The sequence below is a fragment of the Pleurodeles waltl genome, chromosome 5, assembly GCF_031143425.1.
Source record: "Pleurodeles waltl isolate 20211129_DDA chromosome 5, aPleWal1.hap1.20221129, whole genome shotgun sequence".
NCBI lineage: Eukaryota > Metazoa > Chordata > Amphibia > Caudata > Salamandridae > Pleurodeles > Pleurodeles waltl.
This window is the reverse complement of record NC_090444.1, coordinates 66,703,073-66,728,472: the sequence shown is the minus strand read 5'-3', so window position 1 is coordinate 66,728,472 and position 25,400 is coordinate 66,703,073. Positions and strand designations below refer to the sequence as shown.

The following is a 25,400-nucleotide window of genomic DNA, read 5'->3' as shown; positions in this document are numbered from 1 at the left end:
AGGGCAAGTGTCGGGCTCGTTGGTTAGTGCGTGATGTCCAGACCCAGTTGTCTCGTTCTGTCTAAGGCGACACCAAAGTATCTACTGCAGCGACCTCAACATTTACAACGTTTCTACATAAAGGCCACTTGTGCAGAATTACCCACTTCCACGACTGCTGCAAAACCTGCTGGGACTGGAGCAAGAGACCTAAATGAACCCTGTTCTAGACTTAGCAGGACATGATTTTGCATAAATATCCAAGTTACCATGTTGATTTTTTGTTGTTGTTATGCAATTTGTTTTTACATTATTGCAGAAGGTGGCTTTGGGGTAATATTGTGCTGTAGATGTTGCTGTTTCAGTCATTACCTAGAGAGACAGAATGGTTTTGATGGGTCTGGATTTGTGGTTAAATTGAAGGCCGTGAAAGCGTTCAACCGCAGAGTTCCAGCAGAGAACTCATCCAGGAAATGAAGCAGCGGTTAGGAATGTTTTTTTCTCCCGCTCTACTCCCAAGGTCCTTTCCTAATGGAAATAGTTAAGTATTCCCAAGACATGTACCATTCCATAGTATGAGATGACAGAATATACCCATCCCAGAATATATATGCGCTCCAAAGAGCTGTTAGTAGCTGTTTCCTAAAGACCTCATAGAACCTCTAAGTTTTCAGATGCAGCTTATTGTTAATGTAAAATGAATTTTGGTGTAAATGGCTTCATGACCCATAGCAGAGGCATTAAATTGTGATAACCTTTAGAAGGAACCAAGTGGAGAGGTGGATAGGACGAGCGAGATTTCATGAGATGCCCTTTTTCTGCCTCTGCTTTTCTATTGTTCGGGAAGGCCTGGCCAGAACTCTGAATGCATCAGTGTACTTTGTATCTAGGTAGGTTAGGTGACCAAAGGTTCCTTCACAATCAGGAAGTAGGGAGAGGTTTGGGGTTTGAAAGGCGGAGGGTTATTGAGAATCCAGGAGATGATGGTCCAGATGCCTCTAATGTTTGTAACGTGCTCCATGTTTCTATCCAGCTAAAAGATTTATATTCGTGTTTGCAGTAAAGTTTACTCCTGGGGTATTCTGCAGGGAGCATTAAAGTAAATATTCAACACAGCATCAGTTGTACCTGCGCTCCAGAGTTTGAATGTTATTGAAAAAGATAAATTGACAGAAAACAGTTCTGTTTAGGAGCAGACTTTTGCTGAATTGAGGAGAGCAGCAGACTGAGGTTTTCCATATGTGAGAGAATAGCTTTATATGAACTTAATTCAGATGCTGAGCATATGTCTGAACTCACAAGAGCCATCAGCAGCTGCTGGAAAGAGAGCACTGTTTGGCTCGCATTCTTAAAATACCGTATGTAACACCACACAACCCCTTCCTTGAATATTTTTCAAGCGAATTAAAAATTGATTATTCCGAGCCTACAAGTATAACCTCTCATAATAATTATTTACATGAAAAAGATTAAACAGTGACACAGCATCAGTGCGGTTCAAGAAAGTGTACATTACTAACAATCTCCCTTCACTGAGCTGCAGGAGCATAAAGGCCAGAGCCAACAAGGAAGACCTATGAGGCAAGATAGTCATTTATCCAAAAAGGAGGAGGACTTTCTTTTGTTACTTCTCTTGTTGGCATTCACCAACCAGTCTGCATTACAACAGCCCCTTGAATTGCAAGCATTTAAAGAGTTTTCTAAATCGCAAACCTAACCCAAGGGTACAGGAGCGCTGTAGAAGGCAATTGTTCCATAATTACAAAGAGTCTAAAACTGGAACTAGCTAACAAAAATGTCATTAACCCTCCCAGGGGTTGGTTCGCACCAGAAAGCATTGAACCCTTGATTACTGACGGGAGATATGGGCCGTTATCCTGCCTTGATGAGAATGATTGACTCAATGGTAGAGAAGAAATAGTTAATTTAACTTTATTGAAATCCCCCCACATAGAAGATATAGGTTGGAAGGCTATTGCTACAGATCAAAGTAATAATCCTGACATTACCCCTGTTGGTACATTGTCTGCATTACCCAATTTTAGTACGGGCTCACCCTCTGCTTTAGCTGAGCCTGTTGATATGTTATCAAGGTTTATATCCTGGAATATAGCCGGTCTGGAGTCCAGCCAGTGTATTCCTGACTGGAGGGACTTCATAGATCAGGGCGATATAATTGCATTCCAGGAAACATGGGCTATCACACCGATATTTCGGGTGGGGTATCTGAACTTTAGCAAGCCAGCAATTAGAGGCCAGAAAGGGCGTCCTGTTGGAGGTCTTTCAATTTGGGTCCGCCAAAGTGCGGGTGTAAGAGTCGAAGAAGTGACAATTGATAGTCCAGACATAATTGCCCTAAAGATAAAGTCCAACCAAGGTACAAACATCCTGTTGGTTAATATTTATGTCAGGGGCCTCCAGGGAGGAAGGGTCTCTCCGACCCTCCTCCTGTTGGATGACATTCTATCAGGAACAACGACCGATGGCCACAAGATTGTGATGGGGGATTTTAATACTTGTTTTGAGCCTTTGGGTATTGAGGACGGCCCGCTCACCGAGGATGAGGATCTATCCTGGGGTATTCCCCAACTCGAGATACCTCCGCTTGCTAAGTGGTCGAGCTCAGCCACCTATATCAAGGGGCTATGCTTGGATATGGGTCTAAGAGCTGTTAATGGAAGGGTCAAGTCAGATAGGAAGGGCAGGCATACTTTCAACAACGGCAGACACAGTAGTCGTATCGACTATATTTTGGTCGATGTGAGGCAGTGGTTTGCAGTTGTTGATATGCTAGTTACGGAACGCCCAGAGAGCGATCATGACCCGCTGGTTTTGACCTTAAGGGATTCCAGCTTTCAGAGGCCTGAGGGCAGTGGTCCTAATACAACAGAAAAAGAGGTCATTGTGAGCAATGATATGCGCAGGGTACGCTGGCCCAAAATAGCTGTGGACGCTGGGGCCCGTAGGGCGATAAGAACCTTAGTGTCTAGTTCTGTGGAGCTTTTAAACAATTGTGGCTCACAGGACGAGATTAACAGCGAACTTATACGTACCCATTCTGACTTGTTTCAGGAACTTAAAAAGTTGTTCATCAAATTTGTCCCTAAACAACCTAGGACCAAGAAATACTCATCCACTACCTGGTTTGATAAAGAGTGTAGCAAGTCAAAAAGAGTTCTCTTTGAGGCTATTAAAAACAAAAATCGTAGCCAGATTAGATCTTGTAGAAAACTCTTTAATGAGGCAAAACGCAAAGCAAAACAAAAGTGGGACGAGGAACGCTGGCTTATTCTGTCAGAAGCCTGTGGTAAACGCAATATGCAACAGTTTTGGTACCTCTTAAAATGGGGTATCTCGCAGGACGCCCACTATAGCCCAGCATCTGTCTCTAATCATGAGTGGGTAAAATTTTTTGAGGATCAGTTTAAGTGTCATACAGTAGAAGTGACTATACCCTACTGTCTTGAGCCCGTCGAGCCGTTAATATTCTCAGTTACTGAAGTCATCAATTGCCTGCAAAACATTCCCAAAGGGAGGGCCCCTGGCCCAGATGGTATTCCAGCTGACATTTTTTTGGAAGACCAGGACCTGTGGGTACCTTATATACTCCACCTGGTGAATGCAGTTGCAGCAGGCGCTAAAATTCCTGACTCATGGTATGGGGCAGAAATCCTTCCTATATACAAGAAAGGCGATCGCTCAGTACCCTCAAATTACCGGCCTATCAGCCTTATTGATGCTATCCAAAAAATCATAGCGCGCCTCATTTTAGGGAGGATACAGGAATGGATAACAGACTCAGATATTTTGACTCCGTTGCAGGCGGGTTTTAGACCTCATGTAAGCACCCTTGATCAAGCCTTTCGTTTTGCCCTTTTATATTGGAAAACAGTTTTTTTGGGTAAGGGCAAGTTGTATGCAGCTTTTGTGGATCTAAGATCTGCATTCGACTTGGTCCCTAGGACTAAATTATGGGATTGCATACTGGAACAGGGAATGCCCAGGGCTCTAGTGCGACTCTTAATGAATCTTCATGCATACACTTATGCCCAAGTCCGCTGGGGTAAGCCTGGCGAGGTTACGGACAGGTTCCATGTTTTGAAAGGTGTTAGACAAGGATGTGTCCTGGCTCCCACTTTATTTTCCCTGTTTATTAACGGGGTTACCAAATATTTTGCAACACATCCCACGGATGCTCCCCAGATAGCGGGAATGAAAGTACCATTGCTCATGTTCGCGGATGATACCTTGTTATTATCAAAGACAAGGCAAGGGCTCCAGCAGGCCCTACTTAGATTTGAGTTATTTTGTGACGAGCATGAGCTAGAAGTAAATGTTTCTAAAACAAAATTTATGGTACTAAGAGGTGGAACACAAACTGTGGCAAGGGTTAAAATGGGTGGTGCTATTCTTGAGCAAACTAATGAATTTACATATCTGGGTGTGCATTTTAGTGACAATTTTAGTTGGAAACCCCAGATTGACATCCAAGCACTTAAACATGTTCAATCCAAGCACTTAAACATGTTCAACTAGGCGGTGCCCTTCTTAAGGAATATAAAAGATCATTTACCCGCCCGATGTCCCCACTTATGGAAATCTATGGGTCAAAAATTCTTCCCTCAGTTTTGTATGGGGCAGAGCTTTGGGGTTATAGCAATCTGGACCGACTGATGTTGGCCCAAAACAGATTTACAAGAGGGGCGGTTGGTCTTCCGAAGTCATCCCCACGTATCCCGCTCCTTTATGACCTTGGGCTCCAACCGGTGGAAGATCAAGCCAGATTTCGGCCCTTGGCCTTCTGGCGGAGGTTGTGGTCTACCCCAGAGCTGTTATTATATGCGAAAGCATGCCTCGAGGTAAGGGACACCCTAGGATCCAATAAGATTGGTTGGTTTAAGGGTGTTAGAACCACCCTTTGTGCCATGGGTCTAGGTGCCCTTTGGCACAACCCAGACTCAGCTAATTTTCCTTCTAAAAAAGAGCTGAAACAACTATATTGGGAATGGGTGGTAGGCATAAGACACTCATCCCTTATAGGTAGTTCCCTTACAACATTTGTACATGTGAAAGATGCCACTGCAATTGAAAAGTACTGGGATGTTATTACAAAACCTATGGACCGTAAATTATATCACCAAGTTAGAGTGGGCTCAATACCATTAAGGTGTTCAACCTCAACCTGGGGCACTGGAGGCCCAGATAAATGCCCATTGTGTACTGAAATGCGGGAAAATGTGAGCCATTTGTTCTTTGTCTGTCCATTATATGCTGCCCCAAGGCAGAAGTGGTTGGTACCCCTATGCAAAAGTCTGGGCACACAATCGGCCGAGACTGCTTGTAGGATCCTTAAAACTGATCTTTCACCTACTATAGTAATAGGGGTGGCCAAATTCCTGGGGTGGGCATGGATAATTCGTTCTGAACTACTAAAACAGCTACATGTTTTAGATAAGTAAATTATCTTGAACTTTAGTACTGAGTTTTTAAAGTAATGTACTTCTTTTTTTTAATATGGTAAAATATTTAACAAATGAAGCATTAGATAGATTTAATACGTTCTTAGTAGCTTTTATGAAATATTGTATTTATTGTTATAATCGTTAGCACTGATAATTTTATAAGTATTATGACGTGTAGCATGTCTTTTATGATGAAATATCGAATAAAGACTTCATTGACTTGACTGGACTTGTGTACATTACTAACAGTCTCCCTTCACTGAGCTGCAGGAGCATAAAGGCCAGAGCCAACAAGGAAGACCTATGAGGCAAGATAGTCATTTATCCAAAAAGGAGGAGGACTTTCTTTTGTTACTTCTCTTGTTGGCATTCACCAACCAGTCTGCATTACAACAGCCCCTTGAATTGCAAGCATTTAAAGAGTTTTCTAAATCGCAAACCTAACCCAAGGGTACAGGAGCGCTGTAGAAGGCAATTGTTCCATAATTACAAAGAGTCTAAAACTGGAACTAGCTATGTAGAGATCACGAATGATAGTAACTATGATAGTCTGAACAAGTGCAGTTAAAAGAAACGTAAACTGGTGTCTCTCGTGGGATATCAACAGCTTTCAAACCATCATGTATTTTACCACCTTACCTTTATTCCATAAATTTCCTTCAGACAGTTTAATAGCATATCTATCAACTCTCCCTCTCCAACAATCCTGAAAATTGATATAATCCCTTCAATCAATTCTTACCAATATTTGCTCTCATTATTTCTCCTACACAGACATGACTCTTGGAGGTGTTTTCACTACATTACTCGAGCACTTCTCCTTCATCACGGTCCCAACTTTTCTTCCATGCATCTTTTCAAGCAAGCGGCACCAAGGAGTCTTCATATGTTCATTATGCCTTGAAACAACCATGTTGCTGTGCCCTTTCCCCAGCGTGGTTGACATTACTCTTCCTATGAATTTGTGTTTCTGATGGATATTTCTAATTGCAGATTCCTCACCTATAAACTTCTCCCCAGTTGCCAGCCTTGATCCGAAAATGTTCACAGCAGTACTCCTGTGGCACTAGGTGGCATCCTGTGGCTTTGTGTTGGCCTTGTTCTGCCCCGAAGTGACGGAGCGGATCTGCATATCACCATCTCCCATTCTCGTGGATGTTAGTTCCTTTCTTTCCGCACTTTTGTGTGTGGACCGGGAGCTCCTCTCCCTTCCGGTAGTTGATCATTTCTTTCAAAATTATTTCCAGTGTGCAGGGGAACGATGCCCCCACCAAGACTACAGGGTTCAGACTGTGCTGTCTGCTTCTGGTGTTTTGTGCTGATGGCATGGCTCCAAGTTGTGCCAACAGTGTGCCCTCTTGCACTGGATGGTGACCCGGAATGAAGCTAAGATTGCAGAACATCTGAAAGAGGTCCGGGACCTTGTTGAAATCCTTCTCCAAATTGAGGGTGTGGACTCATTCCGGCTTTCGTGGTCACTCCCACAACATGCTCTCTTTGTAAGTCAAAGTTGTCCAGGAAGTCCAAATCCAAAAATGTAAGAAGTCGGTTACAAACCCATCTTGCCACACTCTGTCCGAAGACAAGATTGGAGGACATCAAGCTGCCAACCATGGATTTCAGAGCCAATTCCTCAACTGGGTTCCTTTGAACCCTGAATTTCCCTCGTCGTCAGCATTGCCACAGCAGGTGAGGCTGTTGAGGAGGCCCTACTGCGATTTATTTTTATTTTTTCCTAAAATTATTTTGTCACTCTTCCAGCTCCCTCTGGTGCTCTTTTGGCCTCAGGGGCCTCTAGTCTGGTAACTGCCTGTTGATCTCTCCTTGGTGCCATATGTGCCCCTCAAATCCTTCTGTGGTGTAAACTTCCATTCCAACTTGAAGAGCTGTGTCCTTCCCTTCTCTACCAATGCTGGTTCTACTGCCAACAGAGTCCCTACAAACTCTGATGTCAGATCTCTAGGCGGAATCTGCTACAACCCTGGCTGAGATTGCACCTAGACTCCAATCCATCTCACTCAGTCTTACTACGCTCAGATTCTGAGAAAATTCTTCCCCGCCCACGCGCCTTCCTCACAGGCACCTTTTTTCTCACAGTGCATCCTTCACTGTGGTGATAAGATGTGCAGTTAAGGTATTGACCTTCAGTAGAAGTTGAGTCAGATTTCCTTATAGATGTTTTGCACCGCCTCATCTGAGCCCTTACTTCACTTAATGAAGCCCTGTTTGGTGTACTTGTAGCCCTGATCGTCTGAGAGTTTGGTGATCTGTGTCCACACTTAAAGTATTGCCTACAACCCTTTTGAACAAAGTCGAAAAAGATTGAGGCACTCAGAAAGCAGATTTTTCCCTTCTTCAGCTTGGCCAGGAGCTCTGTTGATGCGTATTAGGCTGCTACATACACACACCATTTGGGGTATGGCTAGTTTGATTTTGCTGGTGGTCTCGGAGAAATTTTGAGCCTCTTTGGCTCAGAAAAATCAAGATGGTCTGGATGCTGCGATGTTTGACATTTGGGCATGGTGTGGTGCTCACCCCATATGTAGGTGTGATCTACTGGCTTCTCTGTGATTGTGCAGGCACCTCTAATGGTTATTCCTTTTGGGAAGTTCTTCCTTTTTGGCAAAAAGGCTGTGTCTGCCCCTGGGTGCTTTAAAGTAAGCAGAGCCAAGGTGCATTTGTTGGCCATTTTTACCCCAGCCCGACAATTTCCTAAGCAGTTCTGTCTCTTTGCAGACTTCTCCATGGGACTATTTTATAGGCATTGTAAGGCCCCACCAAGGATGGGAATGAAGGAGACCTCGGGTAGGTTACCAGGGACACTGTTCCACTTGGTCCCCTCTGCCCCTGTGGCATCAGCCTCCAAGCCTCTTTAATTTGCCCTTAACAGCACACAGCTACCCTGTGGGCGGCAGGATCAGACATTTTCATCCATAGTGGCAGGGTGTCTCTTCTGCAGGATGGATTCACCAGATGTTTCAGCAGGCCTGTGCCCTACTGTTCCTTTCTGACCACCCCAAGTTCCTACTACATCAGAGTGGCTTTCGGAGGAGCACCTATCCATCTTGTTGTAACAGGTACCTGCCCTGTTGGCTAAAGGAACCATCAAGAGGGTGCCGGCCTGAGAAGCCTGGGCGGGTTGATACTCACTCTATTTCCTTGTGCTAAAGAAGAACAGAGGCAGTCATTCTCTTTTGTATCTCTGTCCCTAATTATTATTTTTTTTTTTCTGGAAGGACTAAATTCAAAATGCTCACTTGACCCAAATTTTGTCTGCCCTCGATCCAGGCAACTGGATGATCACCTTGGACCTTCAGGATGTGTAGTTTCATGTCCCCATCCTGCAGTTCCACAGGCGTTACCTGCAAATTAGTCAGCAAGGTATATTTTCAACTTGCCAACCCCCTTTAATTGTTACCAGAGCCCTTCAGGTGTTCACAAAAGTGATGGCAATGGTCGCTGCCCATCTTTGGAGGTTGGGGATACTAGATTTCCCCTTCCTTGACGACTGGCTGTTGAAGGTGGGTTCTTCATAGTCAGTGGTAGATCACCTCCAGATGACTTCAAATCTTCCTAAGTTGTTGGAGTTCTCAATCAGTGAACCAAAGTCACACCTGACTCCTTTGCAGAGGCGTCCTTTTATAGGAGCTGTTCTGGACAGGGTGCAGTTCAGAGCCTTTCTTCTGGCCAACAAGTCCCGGACATTAGGGCTATGATCCCGATGTTGCAGCCTCTTCCTTAGAGCTCAGTGATAGTGGCTCTGATGCTTCTGGGCCTGTTTGTCTCAGGCATCCTGCTTGTCCTCGCTACCTGGTGGAACATTAATGGTGGTTGCATACCGAGGTAGCGCAGGACTTCTTCCAGCAATGGAGAGAGCCCTGGTTGGATCATTTTGCCACCGTCAAACGCAAAGTGTCAACACTTCTGTGCATAGGAGTTTCCTAGTACTCTCTAGGAGACTTATACAGACTGGAGCAGAGCTCGGGAGTCGTGTATGTCTTTCTGCCACTGTCGGTCCTGCCAGAGTTCTGAAGATCATTAACTACTGTGCCCAAGCCAACCTGGTGTCTCTGTATTGTGCCAGGAGTGTGTGGTACCCAGAACTGTTCATGAGCATTTGCCCTCTGTGGGCAGGAACGTCTGTCACAGCAGCAGGTTAGAGTATGCATCTCCATGCACAGAGATTGAGTGGTGGTAGTTGACTGGGTTTGATCTGCCACCTGAAGTTTTGGGTTTTGTCATTGCATCCAGACATCGTTACACAAAGTCAATCTATGCTGGACGCTGGGGCAAATTTGTTGCCTCTGGTCGAGTCCACAACACAGGCCCCTTTACAAGCTAAACTGTCTGTTGTATTGTGGTCTTTGGCCCAGCATTGTCTTGCAACTGGCACTCTTAAAGGTTATATTTGTGTTTGCTGGGCTAGTCGTCCTTACTTGAACCATCTGTTGTGATGCACTTTTGTTAAAGGTTTGACAAACCTGTCCCTCCCAAACTGTTTGTGATTCCCCCAGTAGGATCTCAGTTTGGTCTTGATTTTTCTTGGGTGTTCCACAGCTGCTAGCTGCGTCTTTTCACTCTCGAAACAATCTGTTCAATGGCATGTGTGGCTGTAGATACGCATGGTTTGCATTATCCTGCCATGTAGTGTTGGGTTCGGAGTACTGCAACTTGTTTTTCTTTGAGGAGGCTTTTCAAGTCACGGGATTGAGTGGCTCCTCCTCCTCAGTGTTACTGTGAATGGACATTGAGTTCTTTGTTTGATTGTTTTTACTCTGCTGTAGTGTCCGGATGTGTTTCTACAGTTTTACCACCAACAATGGATAGACATAACATCGGACCTATGGGTCCTATCCATTACCCAACGTGGTGATTGTCTAGAACCCACATCAACACCTCCAAACGTTCCACCGTGCAAACACACGATGTCAACTGAACCTCTCGCTCTTTTAAACGAAGAGGTACAATCACTACTGTTAAAAAGCTATAGAAAAAGCTCCCATACAATAACAAGGAACAGAAGTGTACTTCCTCATTCCAAAAAAAGACAACACTCTCAGGCCTATTTTAGATCTCAGACCCCTAAATCAATATATTCTCTCAGAACATTTTCACATGGTCACACTACAGGATGTGATTCTGTTACTAAAAAATAAAAATAAAGGGCGACTTCATGGCCCCTCTAGATCTCAGGCGCCTTCTTTCATATTCCAATTCATCCTGCACACTGCAAATATCTAAGATTTATAGTGGCAGGACAACATATCAGTTCAAGGTTCTGCCTTTTAGGGTCACAACCCCTCCCAGAGTATTCACCACGAGTCTTGCAGTAGTTGCAGCACATCTAAGAAGACAACAAGTACACGTATTCCCTTACTCGGACGATTGGCTCATCAAAGCCAACACTTTAAGCCAACGTCCGTCTCCCACTCAAATCACAGTAAACCTTCTCAGCAAACTAACGTTATAATAAACTTCATAAAATCACACTTAAGGCCTCTCCAGATTCAACCGTATCTGGGGGCTATACTCAACACACAATTGGGCCTTGCTTATCCCAATCCAGCATGTGTTCACAATTTCCAACAAATAATCACTTTGATACAGGTCAATCAAACCTAAACAAGGCAAAACATTGATGCGACTCCTAGATATGATGGCATCCTGCATTGCCATCATCCCTGATACCAGACTCCATATGCATCCCCTACAACGATGTCTCTCTCACCAATGGTCGCAAGCTCTGGGTCATCTTCAGGATCTGGTATTGGTAGATCAGTCAGCTTACATCTCTCTCCCATGGTGGAGTCCCACCAGCTTACCCAAAGGGCGGCCTTTTAAGGACCCAGTTCCCCAAGTAGTTTTGACCTCAGATGCCTCCCTGAAAGGATGGGGAGCGCATCTCAACAATCTCCCAGTACAGGGATCATGGGGTCCCGGTCACCAGACCATGCACATCAATGTTTTGGAACTTCAGGCAGTCTTTTTAGCCCTAAAAGCTTTTATGTCTCACTTAAAACACAAATCTGTTTTTGATTCACACAGACACCATGACAGCAATGTATTATTTACAAAAACGGGGGGTGGTTACGCTCTCTCCAGTTGTCTCAGCTAACACAAGCAATCTGGAGGTGGGCTCATCACCACATTCATCTTCTGGCAGAATATCTCCCAGGCACAGACAACGACTTTGCAGACCAGCTAAGCAGTATGCATCAACAAGTCCACGAATGGGAAATCCACCCAGTAGTCCTTCAAAGCTACTTTTAAAAGTGGGGAACACCTTCGATAGATCTATTCACCACAGCAGAAAATGCAAAATGCCAAAACTTCGCATCCAGGTACCCGCACACACCCCCAATCCAAAGGAAATGCCCTATGGATCAACTGGTCAGGGATATTTGCTTCCGCTTTTCACCTGTCCCACTCATTCCATTCCTGATGCGGAAAATGAAACACATTTCTCTCAAAATTATCCTAGTAGCACCCACATGGGCATGCAAACAGTTGTTTACAGCTCTGCTGGATCTCTCCCTAGTACATCACGAGAAACTCCCCTAAAGACAGGATCTCCTCACATAAAATCTCCAACAAATAAGGCACCCAGATCCCAATTCACTCAACCTTGCAATATGGCTCCTGAAGTCATAGAGTTCGGGTACCTTCAGTTACCTGCAGAATGAATGCATATTTAAAAACAGCCACGTAGGCCAACAACTAAAGCCGGCAATGCAGAAAAATAGAATTTGTTTGTCTGTTACGCTCAATATAAACACATTGATCCATCAACACATCCGTGCAAGGCATTCTATGTAATTTGCTTCACCTGCAAAAAGCAAATCTTGCTTACACATCAATTCGGCTAGACTTAGTTGCAATTGGAACATATTTCCAAAACAGACAGCATGCTTCAATATTTAAAATACCAGTCATTAAAGCTTTGTGGAAGGCCTTAAAAGAGTAATCCCACCCAGGCTACCCCCAGTTGCTGCTTGGAATCTTAATATTGTACTCACTAGGCTCATGGGCACTCCATTTGAGCCTCCTCACTCACGTCCTATACAATTTCTTTCTTACAAAGTGGCTTTCTTGGTTGCTATCACCTCTCTAAGACGTATTGGCGAGCTACACACCTTACATTGGAGGAGCCTTTCTTTCAAATACTTAAGGATAAACTTGTCCTGCATACAAACCCTAAATTACTACCAAAAATGGTACCAAAGTTCCACATTAATCAAACTATTGAGTTACCGATTTTCTTTCCACCACCGGACTCTGAGGCAGAAAGAGCACCCCACACATTAGATGTAAAAACAGCACTCATGTATTATATTGACAGAACTCAACAGTTCAGGAAAACTAAGCAGCTTTTGTGGATTTTTCAGCACCACATAAAGGAAATCCGATTACAAAAAAAATTGCATGGCTAGATGGATAGTAAGGTGTATACAAATATATTAAGCTAAAGCCAAAAAGACAATTAACAGTTATTCCTAAAGCACATTCCTCAAGAAACAAACGCGCCACAAAGGCATTCTTCGGGATTATCCCCTTAGCTGACATTTGCACTTGGTCTCTGCCGCACAGATTTACAAAACATTACTGCGTAGATGTTCAAGCTTGTCACCAAGCCAATGTTGGACAGGCTGTCCTAAAAACACTTCTTCAAACAACTACAACTCCCACAGTCTTGCCACCACATTTGTTTGGTAGGACTGCTTTACAATCTATGCACAGCACATGTATCTACAGCCCAGATGCCATCGAAAGGAAAATGTTCCTTACCAATAGACATTTGTTTGTGGTATGTAGTGCTGTAGATTCACTCCCTCCTCCTCTGAAGCCTGTGGCCGTTTCGGTTCGTTTCTATTGGTATATAGTTGTATATATTTCATTATACTCGCATGGGCATACTCTTTTCTATACTTTTCTATCTCTCACCCGCCTGCGGCAAAACAGTCTAACAAAGAGCTTGATGCCCATGCGCAGTAGCACTGAGGAGGAGACACTCGATCCTGTGACTCGAAAAGCCTGGTCGAAGAAAAACAAGTTGCAGCACTCAGAGCCTAATGCTAGATGGCAGGATAATGCAGAGCATGTGAATCTACAGCACTACATGCCACGAACAGATGTGTACTGGAAAGTAACATTGTCCTTCTCACGTCAGCTTGTTGTGTGAGTGCGCTTCAGTTTCTATCTGTGCAACCACACTACATCTTTTTTCCCCCCAATATGTTGGTGTTAATGACCTGGACGACCTTCTTGCCAAAGGTTGTCACCGTGGGGAATCCATCACCCTCCCACATCTTATCCAGTGACAGAGAGCATGAGAGACTCTGTCTGGATCCCAAGAGAGCACTGAGATTTTATATTGATTGTACCAAAGCCAGTCGCGAGGATGATCAGCTCTTTGTTGGTATTCCCTGGGCCAAAGAAAGACAATGCAGTGAAGAAAAGGAGGAAAGGGTTGTCACAGTGGATAGTCCTCTACATTAGTATCTACTGCAAACTGGAGAAGAATCCCCCTTGAAGGCCTAAGGACTCATTTCACTGGGGCCAACGGTAGTACCACCGCTCCGTTTGCATGCAGAGTGCCTGTTTAAACATCTGCACGGGCATTGGTGCCTTCATTCAAGGAGCACTACTGCCTTGACCGCCAAGTCAAATGCAAAGGATATTTTGTCCATGAGACCATTTTGTTCTGAGCCCACTCCACATCAGTGGTGAGGGATCTGGTTAAAAGCATCGATCAGAAGAACAAGTTACTTACCTTCGGTAGCTCACTTTCTGGTGGATGCGTTGGCAGCAGATTCCTCACTGCCCTCCCACCTCCCTTTTCTGTTGAAGTCCTCTATTGTCATCTGGAAAGGGTTCCAAATTAGAGATCTACACCCTACTACATCCAACTGTTTGTGCTTCACTTCCAAGGGCGGAGGAAACTGTCAAGCAAGAAACTATCACCATGCAGAGGTGGAACCAGGCCACCACGAAGCTGCACAACTCTACCTAGTGCCGCGCTGGAGCACTGCTATGAGAACGTCTGGATACAATCTGGGGAATAATCTAAAGTTGAGGAGTCTGCAGGTAGAAGAAATATCTGCCACCGAGAGCATTAACAAAGGTAAGTAACTTTTTTTTTTTTTTTGCTTTTTACTGTTGCTTTTGGATGTAATTCTTCAGTGCACCCTTTCACCATTCACACAGGCGCACATTTGTATTTGTCAATTGTAACGTGTTAAATGATCTTTTCAGTACATATTTCATTGTGTGAATGGGCTGCCAAGCTCTCTCTTGTACTCCGTTTGTCAGTTCTAATGTCACCGTGAGAGATGGTTTACGCCTTAGCGACTGCCTCAAGGAGTATGGTTTGGTATCAGACCGAAGAAAGACCTGGCGGATGGGTTGTACGAGGACAAACAAAAAATAATAAAAAAATACTCTCTGGGAGACCACGCTTGACACAGTTTGTTCGGTTCTTCTTCCGCAGTGCGCCAGGAGCCATTATTAGGAGTCAGCGAGACCTTTAACAGCTTCCTGCGAAAGGCCCAGCAGGTACGTACCTCTGCACATTGATTCCTTATTCATTTGCAAACCTCCACCCACAGTCTCTTATTAGTTTATTACACACTTACACCTGGTGTCTGACTCTCTCGGCTTTCTTGGCATCAGGTTGTGCTGGGTGCACTCGGCCCTTCATGTGCCAACTGCTAATGTACGTGGTGTGTGTGTGTGATGGAATATCTTCACTGTAGTGGTTCCCCTTGCAAGCCCCAAACTCCCCCCTCCCACTCAGGCTTCTGGCTACAACTGAAAGATTACACAATTCTTTGTGTTCCTTGTGCGACTTCTTTGCTGGTGTTATTGCTGTAAAATGGTAGAATTTGAAAGTTTTCACACACCTCAGTCTCCTCTGTTTATTGTCACTCCAGTTATCTGAACTTTGCGCTACCCTTTTCCAATGAAGTAATAATATTGTGTTGTGCCTGTCTTGGTCTTTTTTGGGTTTATTTGTTATTATTTCCCTCCCCACTGTCACCTGGAAGTTGATGTACAGACACTCTCCTACGTTCCTTTCAAGTCTCACATCCACCACAGTTTCATGTCATTGGATATGTAGGAGAACAATCTCTCTTTTTAAACACCTCATTTCATAATTGCTGTTATATTGCTTTTTTGCTGCCTTCTCTTCAGCATGTAAATTTGTTTTATTTATGTATTTAAATCACATGGTAAGACTTGTAATTATTAATATTTAGTAGTTTTGACCCCTAATCACACCATGTTCTGGATGTGACAGACTTAACTTTTTATATACTTGAATGACTGCTTTATTGATTTTTCATACCTTGTTTTCTTGGCTGTTTTCTTTGCCATTTACAATGTTTTGGTCTCTTGGAATCTGATTGTGGGATGAACAGAAGGGATGAATAACCTCACCTAGCAACGTGTGGCTTTCAAAGCAGAGCCTAGAGTTGTGTGCCGGTTTACGCTTGCTTTTTCTAGCGCCTTGATTCTGCTCCGGCTTCAGTGCCCTGCTACACTGTTGGATTTGCGCTTTGTTGCCTACACTTTTTTTATTTTATTTTTTTAATCGGCTCTGGTCAGTTTCATAGTGACTAATCCTTCTGTTAAGGGCTGTAACTCCTATGTTAGTTTGTGGAAATGCTATTCAGTAGCAGAGACCTTCTCACTCAGAAGGGTTTCAGCGGTGCTTTATATTTGATAGGGAAGCTTGCGCCGGTCTTACGCCTACAGCGATGGCGCAGGAGGTTAAACACCACACAGACAAACCAAATCAAACAATAATGGCTTTTGAAAAAACACATCTCAAAAATGTGTTTCTGCACTGGAAACTCGTTGCTTTGAAGCACTCTCTTTTACGGATAACGTTACGCATCTTCTAATTGTAATATAAAATGAAGCATATTTTCATTATGAATGTTCTTTTGTATTCTCAGTATTGATTATAGCATTTTCAGTTTTCATCAGCGTAACACTTGCCGGCAGTCAGTTGCCTTCATTCTTAAGTTAGTGTCTGCGCGAGTCAGTCAGCCCTTCGGCTTTCATTCTAAATTCTCTAATCGTTTCTGTGGCGGGATTGCTCTGCCGACTTGGCAGGGAGAGCATATGGTTCCCGAACAGGCGTTAGGGCAATGCATTTATCAATGTTAAGATGTGAGTATGACTGGTGTGTATTGTACTGAGAAAATACTGGCTTTGTTCTATTTCAGATTTATAAAGCACTTTTACACCCGAAGGTCGGAAGGCGCTGAAAAACATGAGGCTACATAGCAGAAAGACTTAACTTGTTTTGTAACAGGAATGTGCAAAGAGCTGGATAAACTCAAAAGGGAGACCATTGCAAAGCTGGAGGTGAACCACTGTAAAAGCTTTCCCTCCATAGGTGGCTTTCTTAAATGGAGGGATGCTTAGAGGATTGCTTTAGGGTAAATATCTGTTCATGCTCATTTTAGGAAAATGGTGAAGAACCACAAAGACATTCATGGGCAAGAGCTTGGTTGAACACCCCTGGACGTGTGATCTTGAGCCATCAGAAGTCTATTGATTGGTTTCCCTACAATATCCAAATTCAAGGCATTGCCGTAATCTAGCCTGGCGCTATGATTGGCACACGCCTAGCTACAGTGGCATCCATTAGAGTATCATCAGAAACTGCCTGTAGAGCTAACTCGGTGCTTCTGCAAGAGCAGTAGCGTACACTTTAAAGGGAGGTGGTCCTGTGCAAACGGCGCAGACCCTTGCGTACCCTTCTTGAGTTTAGTCCCAGTCAGCATTGGGTGCTTCCAGGAGGACGAGGCGGCCACCAAAATACCCTCGTACCAGAAGCAAAATGCTTCCTAAGTACAGTCGCTAAATACCCTCCGAGCAGCCCAGTGTCAATAGCATCAGCAAGTCCTTAAGCTACTGTGTCAGTAAAGATGCAGTATGGCATCCAAGAAGCGAAAACGTGTTTACTGGGCGGATACCTATGAGTGATACTGTGATCCAGGAACTTGTGGTAGCAAGAAGGCCCATGGTGAACATAAGGACACACTGGTGCTGTTAGCATGGGGCTGCTCACAGGGTATTTAGAAAGCAGAAGAGCACTTGGGTATCATTCAGAGTTGAAGAAAATTCTAAACAGTTCAAGAGTTAAGAGCCCGCAGTGCTGTCAGGGTCTTTGTTACTGCTGGTAAAAGTGTGATGGCTGGGTCCTCAGGATCATGGGTGGCGTTCTCTTACGGGAGGTTTGACAATCCCCTACTTAATCATAATCGAGAGTTTGGTGCCGTTAAAAAGAATCTTGAAAATATCTGAAAAATCCAATTAGACGGTAATAGGAATCTCATACTCATAGGTTAATTTACAACATTAGGTACTACTAGGAGGTTACTACATTACTTTCCTATATTGAATCTCAATACATGCAGTTGTTGCTTTATAAATAAAAGGACAATTTGATGCAAATTAACTGGTTGAAAATTGATATTGAAGTAAAGTTGTTCGTATGATCACTTAGACTGTTACGTTTCCCCAGTCCAGTCCATTATACTAATCAAAATAATTATTGAGCAAAAAAAGTACAAACTTCATTTGATATAATTTACTACCAGAACTATATTGAGTGCACCGGGCCTCAAATTTTAATATCTTTATATTTTTGATTAAATCAAGAGGAGTGTATATTTTTTCTCATTTTGTTCTTGTTGCTAAAAAGCAGCAAGTATATCTGCAGGGCACGTGTCCTGTTGCTTGGGACAGTTTCAGTCAGAGGAATAGAATTGCAAGAAGGTGACACTGCCTTGGGCTTGCCCGGCCTGATGTGTGGGGGAGCGTCCGCAGACTCAGGCCACAGGTATTGCAATAAGTCAAGTGTTAACCTACAGTAGCGTCAGATATATGGTCTAAATTAATTTTAAAATGATCAGCTATAAAACGTTATTTGTGATTTGAAGGAAAGTCAGGTAATAAATTGGAGAATTCAGAGAAGAGGGGAGAAGAATATGCAGGTTGTACCAGAATTGACTCATAGAAGATACATGAAATGAAGCAGGTATTGCTTTTCCAGAAGTTTCATGGTGTGAATTCCAAAGGATGCCACATCTCCGCTGCCACACTCCATATGGGGCACTGCCAAGCGAGTAACTGAACATGAAGATGGCTATGCCATATTGTCACTGACATGGGCGTAATTACTTGCACTGTGCATCTCCGCGTCTTCTGGGATAGTAACTCTGCCCTCCATACATTCCTATAAAATATTGAGATATTAGTTGTGCAGGATGTGAGGTCTGCACAAGTAATAGGTCCACAGTTGTCCTTACTGGGAACCAAGCACCCCAGTGTAGCGCTTGACACTCTCAGGGCAGCGAAGCGCAGGAGTCCAAGGCCTGCTCACGGCAGGTGATGTGGGCTAGTAATCACTGTCTGCTGGCACGCAGTAACACTCAATAAATGATTGCCCAGTCAGTGCTTTTTCTCTCAAAAACAGAAAAGTATATTTATTACACACACACTACCAAATACTATACATTAAATTGCAAATATGTGCATCAGGTAGATGAAAAGACCTTGATTCATTCCACCTAGAGTGGGTCTTGAGCCCTATTATCACAAAGCCTCACTCACACCAGATGCAACAATACGGTATAAGGGGGTGTCATTTTATATTCGGCAATTCTATTGGCTTTGTCAAGGGGCCACCACATTTATAAAGCAGTAGTTATGTTTTATCAGTAAAATCAATAGTCCTAACTGAATGCATTCATTATAACCTTAACCATTACATTGTTTAGCGATTAAATAATCAGTGAACCATTTTCATTCAAAACAACCTTGTGCTGTAGTCTATCTTTAAGCTTTCTTTTCATGCCACACAGTGCATTAATGGGACCAACCACTAGGGGGGCTTGTACCCCCGTACCCAAAAGCACCAGCTCTGGGAGTGCTTGAAATTATTACAAGGCTGTCCCGGGATCATGGATGCTGAGCACCAGGAGACTTCCGGTCATGTGTTAGGAGTTAAGGGGAGAAGTCTTCAGCACCTGCAGCCCACCACAGCACAAACCCTGTTAGTCTGCCCGCTAGGAAACAACACTTTGTCTGGCAGCTCCTGCATTAGAGTACCTAAAATGTCCAAGAAAGTAGCAGTCAGTGGGGGAGGAGCACACACACAAAGAATGGGTCCCCAGCATACCCGTTATTGCCACATATCTACCTAAGTTGTCTTGGCATGCCTTTGTCACAGTCAGGGGAACTCTCTTTCGAATCAAAATGACCACCTCACCACGACCCTTGATGATAGACTGAATTATGAATTGGGGAATAGCCCCTGCGGGCCAGGAATGGACACCTAGTGCCCATGAGATGCTTCTCCTGGAGCAGGAGGATATCACTACCCTGCCGTGGTGGTTGGAGCGCTCTTCAATCCAGTCCCAGGTAGCTTTGGGGTATCGCAAAAAAAGGTTCCGTCCTGGAAAAAGGACCTTCAGCTTCACCAGACAGAGCAGCAAATATTTTCATGGCCCTAAGTTTTTGTTTTGCATCCTGAAATGAATGCTGCTGTTGCTGGACCTTCTGGGTGTAATCTGGAAAAATAATCACAAGGGAGGAATGGCACGTTAAGGGTCCCACAGCTCATGCGCCCTGATAATCGCATCTTTGTCCGCAATTTAAGAACACTGGCAACAGAGGGCCTGGGTGGGGCCCCCACTGTCTGCTTGGCCATCGGGGGTCGAAGAACTCCTTCACTCAAAAAACAGGTTGATAAATCAGAAGTGGGTACCCATGCCTTAAGCCAGTTAGATATGAAGGTTGTAGGTGAGGTCCCCACTGCCCCCTCTGGAATGCCCATGAAGTCCTCCAGACTTGCCTGTAACTGGTTGACCTGGCGTTGCAAGGCTCCCAGGGGCTTCTAGTGTGATTTAACTGTATCTTTTTTTTCTGACATCAGCTTTCAAACTCTGTGACTGTGTCCTTCAGGAGTGTCCTTGAGGAATTTTATCTCCTGTAAGACAGCAGAGTTTTGCAGAGTCTCATCCTGCTGGGTCATCCCCCCTCCCTGCACCACCTTCTTCCACCTGCGCAGTTTTATTTAGTGTATTTATCAAATTTAGATTGGCACTCTGTCGCCGAGGGTTTGTCTCTTGCCATGATTCTCTCATGGTCCAGAGGGAAAGTCCACCACTTAAGGAGGGCAATGGAATGAATGTGATGCTTTCTGAAGCTAGCAGCAGGTTCTCTCTTATGGATCAGCACAGGAGTCCTCTATGTAGGCCCAGCCTCTTTGTGTAATGCTTCCTTGTTTCCGACTGCACCCCAGCATCAATCCCCTTCCCTCACCCCGTCATGATGCAGGCAGAGCTTCAGGGTTAACTGGCCATATGGCGCCCACAGTGTTCGCAACCCCTCACTGTGGTCCCTTCAGTCTCGCACAGGGCCCCATTCCCCCACTCATGGGTGCATATGAGCGGGTTAGCAGGCCGCTCGTGGACCAGCTCCTCAAGATAGGCTGTAGCTACACAGTTCCCCTCACTCGTTTCCCGTAGGAGGTTGTCTCAGGGGGCTCAGTGCACCAGCGTGGCATCTCGGGTGAGGAGGCCGGGCACTTTTTCACCTCCATTTTGACTCGAGCCGCCGATTCTTCCCTCTGTTTTCGTGGCTTTCCGGACCTTCCCCCGGCACCGTCTGGCCCGCAGTGCTCGAACCCACTTCAGGCCCGTCCAGTCATCACCACGAGCGCTGTCCTAGTGCCGCCCGACCCAGCAGGCGGCTCCCAGTTGGGTCTAGGACAAGCAGAGACCAGGATGTGAGACTGGCTCCTGCAGCACTGTATCCGTCACCTCTTGTGTTCGTGTGGTCGCGGTCCGGAGGGGCTGCTCGCTCCATTGTTCACATTGCCACCCCAGGCCTCTCTCGGGTGCCTCTCTTCTGCTGCTCAGGGTCCCCTTTCACAGCATTCAGGTTTTCTCTGCCGTCCGTCACTTAACCCCCTGGTCTGTCGTCCTGGGGAGCTGGTAGATTTCTCCCGATTTCAGCGTGGCGGATCCTACTCATAGCCCGTCTGCCATGCTTGGCTGCTTAGCCACGCCCCTCTGGACTGCAATGTTTTAAACTGTGAGCGCACTATACTTAACTTCTGATAACATTAATGCAACTAAATGTTTATTCCCCTCTGTAAATAGACAACTTTTTTACTTCATTTTGTACAAGGCTGAATCAAAATTGGTATGCTGCCTACACCACAAGGCTCTGAGAGCAGTAACTTGTTCCCTCTGGCAAACTATTCTGAACTGCTGCTCAGGGGGAGTTTTATGCCTGCTTCATGTCATTGCTGCAGCTATTGACTACGCATGTTCACGTATGTCTAGCCTTGACGTAGGAGTCCTCAGCACTGTTCTTGTATCCACAGGAGACGCAGCAGATCCCAGTCGGAGAGGTGCAGTTGGAGGTATCACTTTCAAATGAACAAAAAGTTAAAGTCACAATACTTACATCTGAGCAAACAGAAGAAGTACTGGAGGTAGGTGAGAGGCTCCTCTGGAAGCTCCGCAGTAAGGGTGACTTTCTAGCATAGTTGAAGCAGACTGTTTCAGATGTAGTGTTCTGAGTGTAGGCCTCAGAAGCTCTCTTTCAAAGCATGTTTCAAAGGCCGGATTTCTACGAGCGGTTGGTCATGCTAACGCAGTGCAGACCTAACTCAGAGAAGCAAATAGTTGCTTTATAGACAATATATTGTTTGGAGCAGGACTGCCTTGAACTTCTCTGGAAGTGTTATTTTGTAGTATCAGTGTGGTGATGAGAGCAGTCATGCTGTTTATAACATAGTGGCACACTGAAGTTTCGTAATGGCGATCTGGAAAAGACTGTGACCTCAAACACAAAACATATTTATGGCTTCGTACGTTTTTTATTTACATATTGGGAGCACTGGACATAGGTAATATTTTTGTAGCTGTGTTTTACTACCCTTGAGAGCCATTGCATTACTGTTCCAGCACATAGAAACAACTACATTAACATAGTATTATTTAAAGCAATTACATCAGCACTACTACAAGCTCTACAGGTGAACTCTAATCATAACCCTACCACCTCCTGTAGCGTTTACACACACACTAAACCAGAGCTTAATATTACTCCTTATCCTAATTATACGCCTAGTTCTACCAGTTGCAATACATTTTACTTTGTATGTACTCCTACAATTTACCCTAAACCCCTAAGCTTAACACTAGTGCTAAACCTAATCCCAAGTGTAACCATACCTGTTACAATAATAGACATCCAAACTTAACTGAGAACTCCATGCATTCACAGGTCTGACTGCCATATACTCACTATGTCAAGTTGTATTTAATGCTGTGATACTGCAGTGTATGGCAATGTGGTGGATGCCTTCATATGCTATCAGGGTCCTGTGTTGTATGCTACTTTGATCTGTGCAAATCTTCAATAAAAAGATTTATAGTAAAAAATAATAGTAAAGTATGCTGGTTCCTTCCTGCAGAAACTCAGAAAAATGTGGATATGAGCCAGGCAGTTACGATTCTTAATGACCAAAAATCATCCTTTATAATTTGCTTGGTCTGTTTGCAGAAAATTTGATATTTGATGTTATTCTAGTGGGCTTGCAGGGCCAAGTCAACCGATGAGTCCATTTTTGTGAAAGTACAGCAGGTTTCATTTACACAACATGTTTTCTTGGGGCATTTGACTGTTTAAACAAGGCAGATGCTTTGTTAGAACCTTGAAGGTTTTTTTGACCTTTTGCTAAGAGAACTACATGGGTTTAAAGGATGATTCACAGGTCCTACATTTTCATTCCAGTACTCATTGTCTTGAAATCCAAGTACCTGAAGGGAACAGCTGCTAGATCATAAGTGATCCAAGGCCTTTTTTCTTTTTTACTCATTGTTACAGAAAAATAAATTGCGGTTTCTTGGCTGGACATCACTTGATCAGTGGTGCAAGAAAATGATTGTGCCTCAGTCCAAGGGTGGGGGTTTAGATGATGTTGTACAGGATCTACCATGAAGAGCAAGTAATTCTGTTGCAATCACCTGGAAGGATGACCGGTGACCCTGAAATGAAGTAGAACACCCCATGACATATCTCGTCTTCGCTAGCGTTGACAGATGAGTCTTCCTGTCTCTGATATACAAAAGCCTTGGGTCGACATAGGCCCGTGCCCCAGCATTGCGGGAAGCCAAGCCTTTACTAATTCCACTGTAGTTAATGGCCTCCTTCCTAGGTCTGGCAGGCAGAAGCACAGACTGTAACTGAACATAAGAAGAAGCTGTAAGAAGCACTGCTGAGAGAGGGGCTTAAGCTTCTTCCACATTCACTCATCTGCAAGCCTTTGATTGGGCAGCAGATATTATGCCATGTACTAAGTAGTTCCTTTGCCCCTGTTGTGCCATTGAGTGGTGTCACGTGCTGCTCCAGCACTAGGGGTACTAAAAGTTTTTTTTTTTTCTCCAGCAAGATGGCCACCTTTTCTCCCCCCCCCCCCCCCCCCCCCCCCCCCCTTCCCTTGCCTTGCCTTGCTTTGCTATGATGGGTAGTATTGTTATCCTGGTCCTTGCTCAATTTCTACTCAGTTTCTGAGCACAGCACACAAGCCTTGGCCCCGGAACCAGGGGAAGTGTTAATGCCTTATACCCCCTTGCCTTAGGATGGGTAGGTGTGAACAAAAGCTACCTCCCTTGGGTCAGGGCAATGGCTTAATGTACAAAATTGCCCTCTCAACATTGATCGGGTAGAGCAGTGGTTCCCAACCTTTTGATTTCTGTGGACTCCCACTTTAATATAAATGGAACCCAGGGACCCCCAATGAATCATCATTAAAATCCGGGGACCCCCGCCTGAGTCATTACTGGAAGCTGGGGACCTAATTTGTCAATATTTGTTAATATTTTTAAATTTTCTTAGCAGTCGCGGACCCCCAGAGAAGGATTCTCGGACCCCAGGTTGGGAACCACTGGGGTAGAGGATTGAAACTTTTTTATCCCCCTTGTTTACTCCATAGAAGCAATAAGCGGCCCGGTATGATTTTCTTCTACCTTCGCTCTGTGACAAGACACGAGGGCCTGTCCTCCATTCTTTTCTCCCTGCCGTTAGGTAAAGCTGGTGATGGAGTAAATTAATCATTCCCGAAGCCACTTTTGGGCAAGGCAGAGGGAGACTGATTTGGCCCCCATGATCTTGGCTAGTCCGGGTAGAAGGTTTGAAAGTGTGGCAATGTGTTGTCCGGATAGAAGGTTTGAAGGTGTGGCAATGTGTCATCCAGGTGAGCCGGATGCCTGAATGAGTACGGGGGAAGGGGTGCTGCCAGCAATTGAGACATTCAGTGCCACAAACAATGCATCTTTGCTGGGTCACAACTGGGAAGGCTCACACTGGAGAGGCATTGAGACAGCCCCTTTAAGGAAATGGCTAATATTTCAAGAATAACTCCGGAGGAGGGGGTTGGCATTATAAAGAGAGCACTCTTCTAATTATGCCAAATTCCTCTATGCTGATTAACTTGGAATGTGCAACGTTTGCTCGTCACTGAGCACAATGAAGCGGCGAGCAAAAAGACCACCTGGCACTAATGCGAGGTGCTGCTGGCACACCACAAAATGCAGCGGCCAGTGTTGCTGGATACATCACATCTGTTTGAGCCAAAGGGAAAGAGGCAAGCCCATCCGGCCTTCAGCTGGCAGAAGGGGAGCAGTGCCTAGAGCTATTAAACTCTGATGCCTTTGAGCTGGAGTTGGAGGAACAGGAGATCCCGGAACTCCAGAGCACAGGTCGCTGGACAAGAACCACACCCATGGCTCCTGCACCATCTCCTGCTCCCACAACTCATCACCATTGGCTCAGAAGTGCCTGCTGGTTGAGGCGGAGCAACACTCCTGAGGAAGTCTGACATCAAGCTCCAAGCATTGCTTAAAAAGGCACCGACCCTTGTGT

The 25,400-nt window shown here is 44.7% G+C and overlaps 1 protein-coding gene across 1 annotated transcript in view; it reads left to right on the top strand.

Annotated features, from left to right (window-relative positions):
- Positions 1-25,400, top strand: part of SNX17 (sorting nexin 17) — a 208,465-nt gene that overhangs the window by 107,917 nt on the left and 75,148 nt on the right. Inside the window, exons 4-5 of the mRNA XM_069233580.1 lie at positions 14,929-14,993; positions 21,853-21,963. Coding sequence (XP_069089681.1) covers positions 14,929-14,993; positions 21,853-21,963 — 176 coding nt within the window. The remainder of the gene's footprint in view (positions 1-14,928; positions 14,994-21,852; positions 21,964-25,400) is intronic.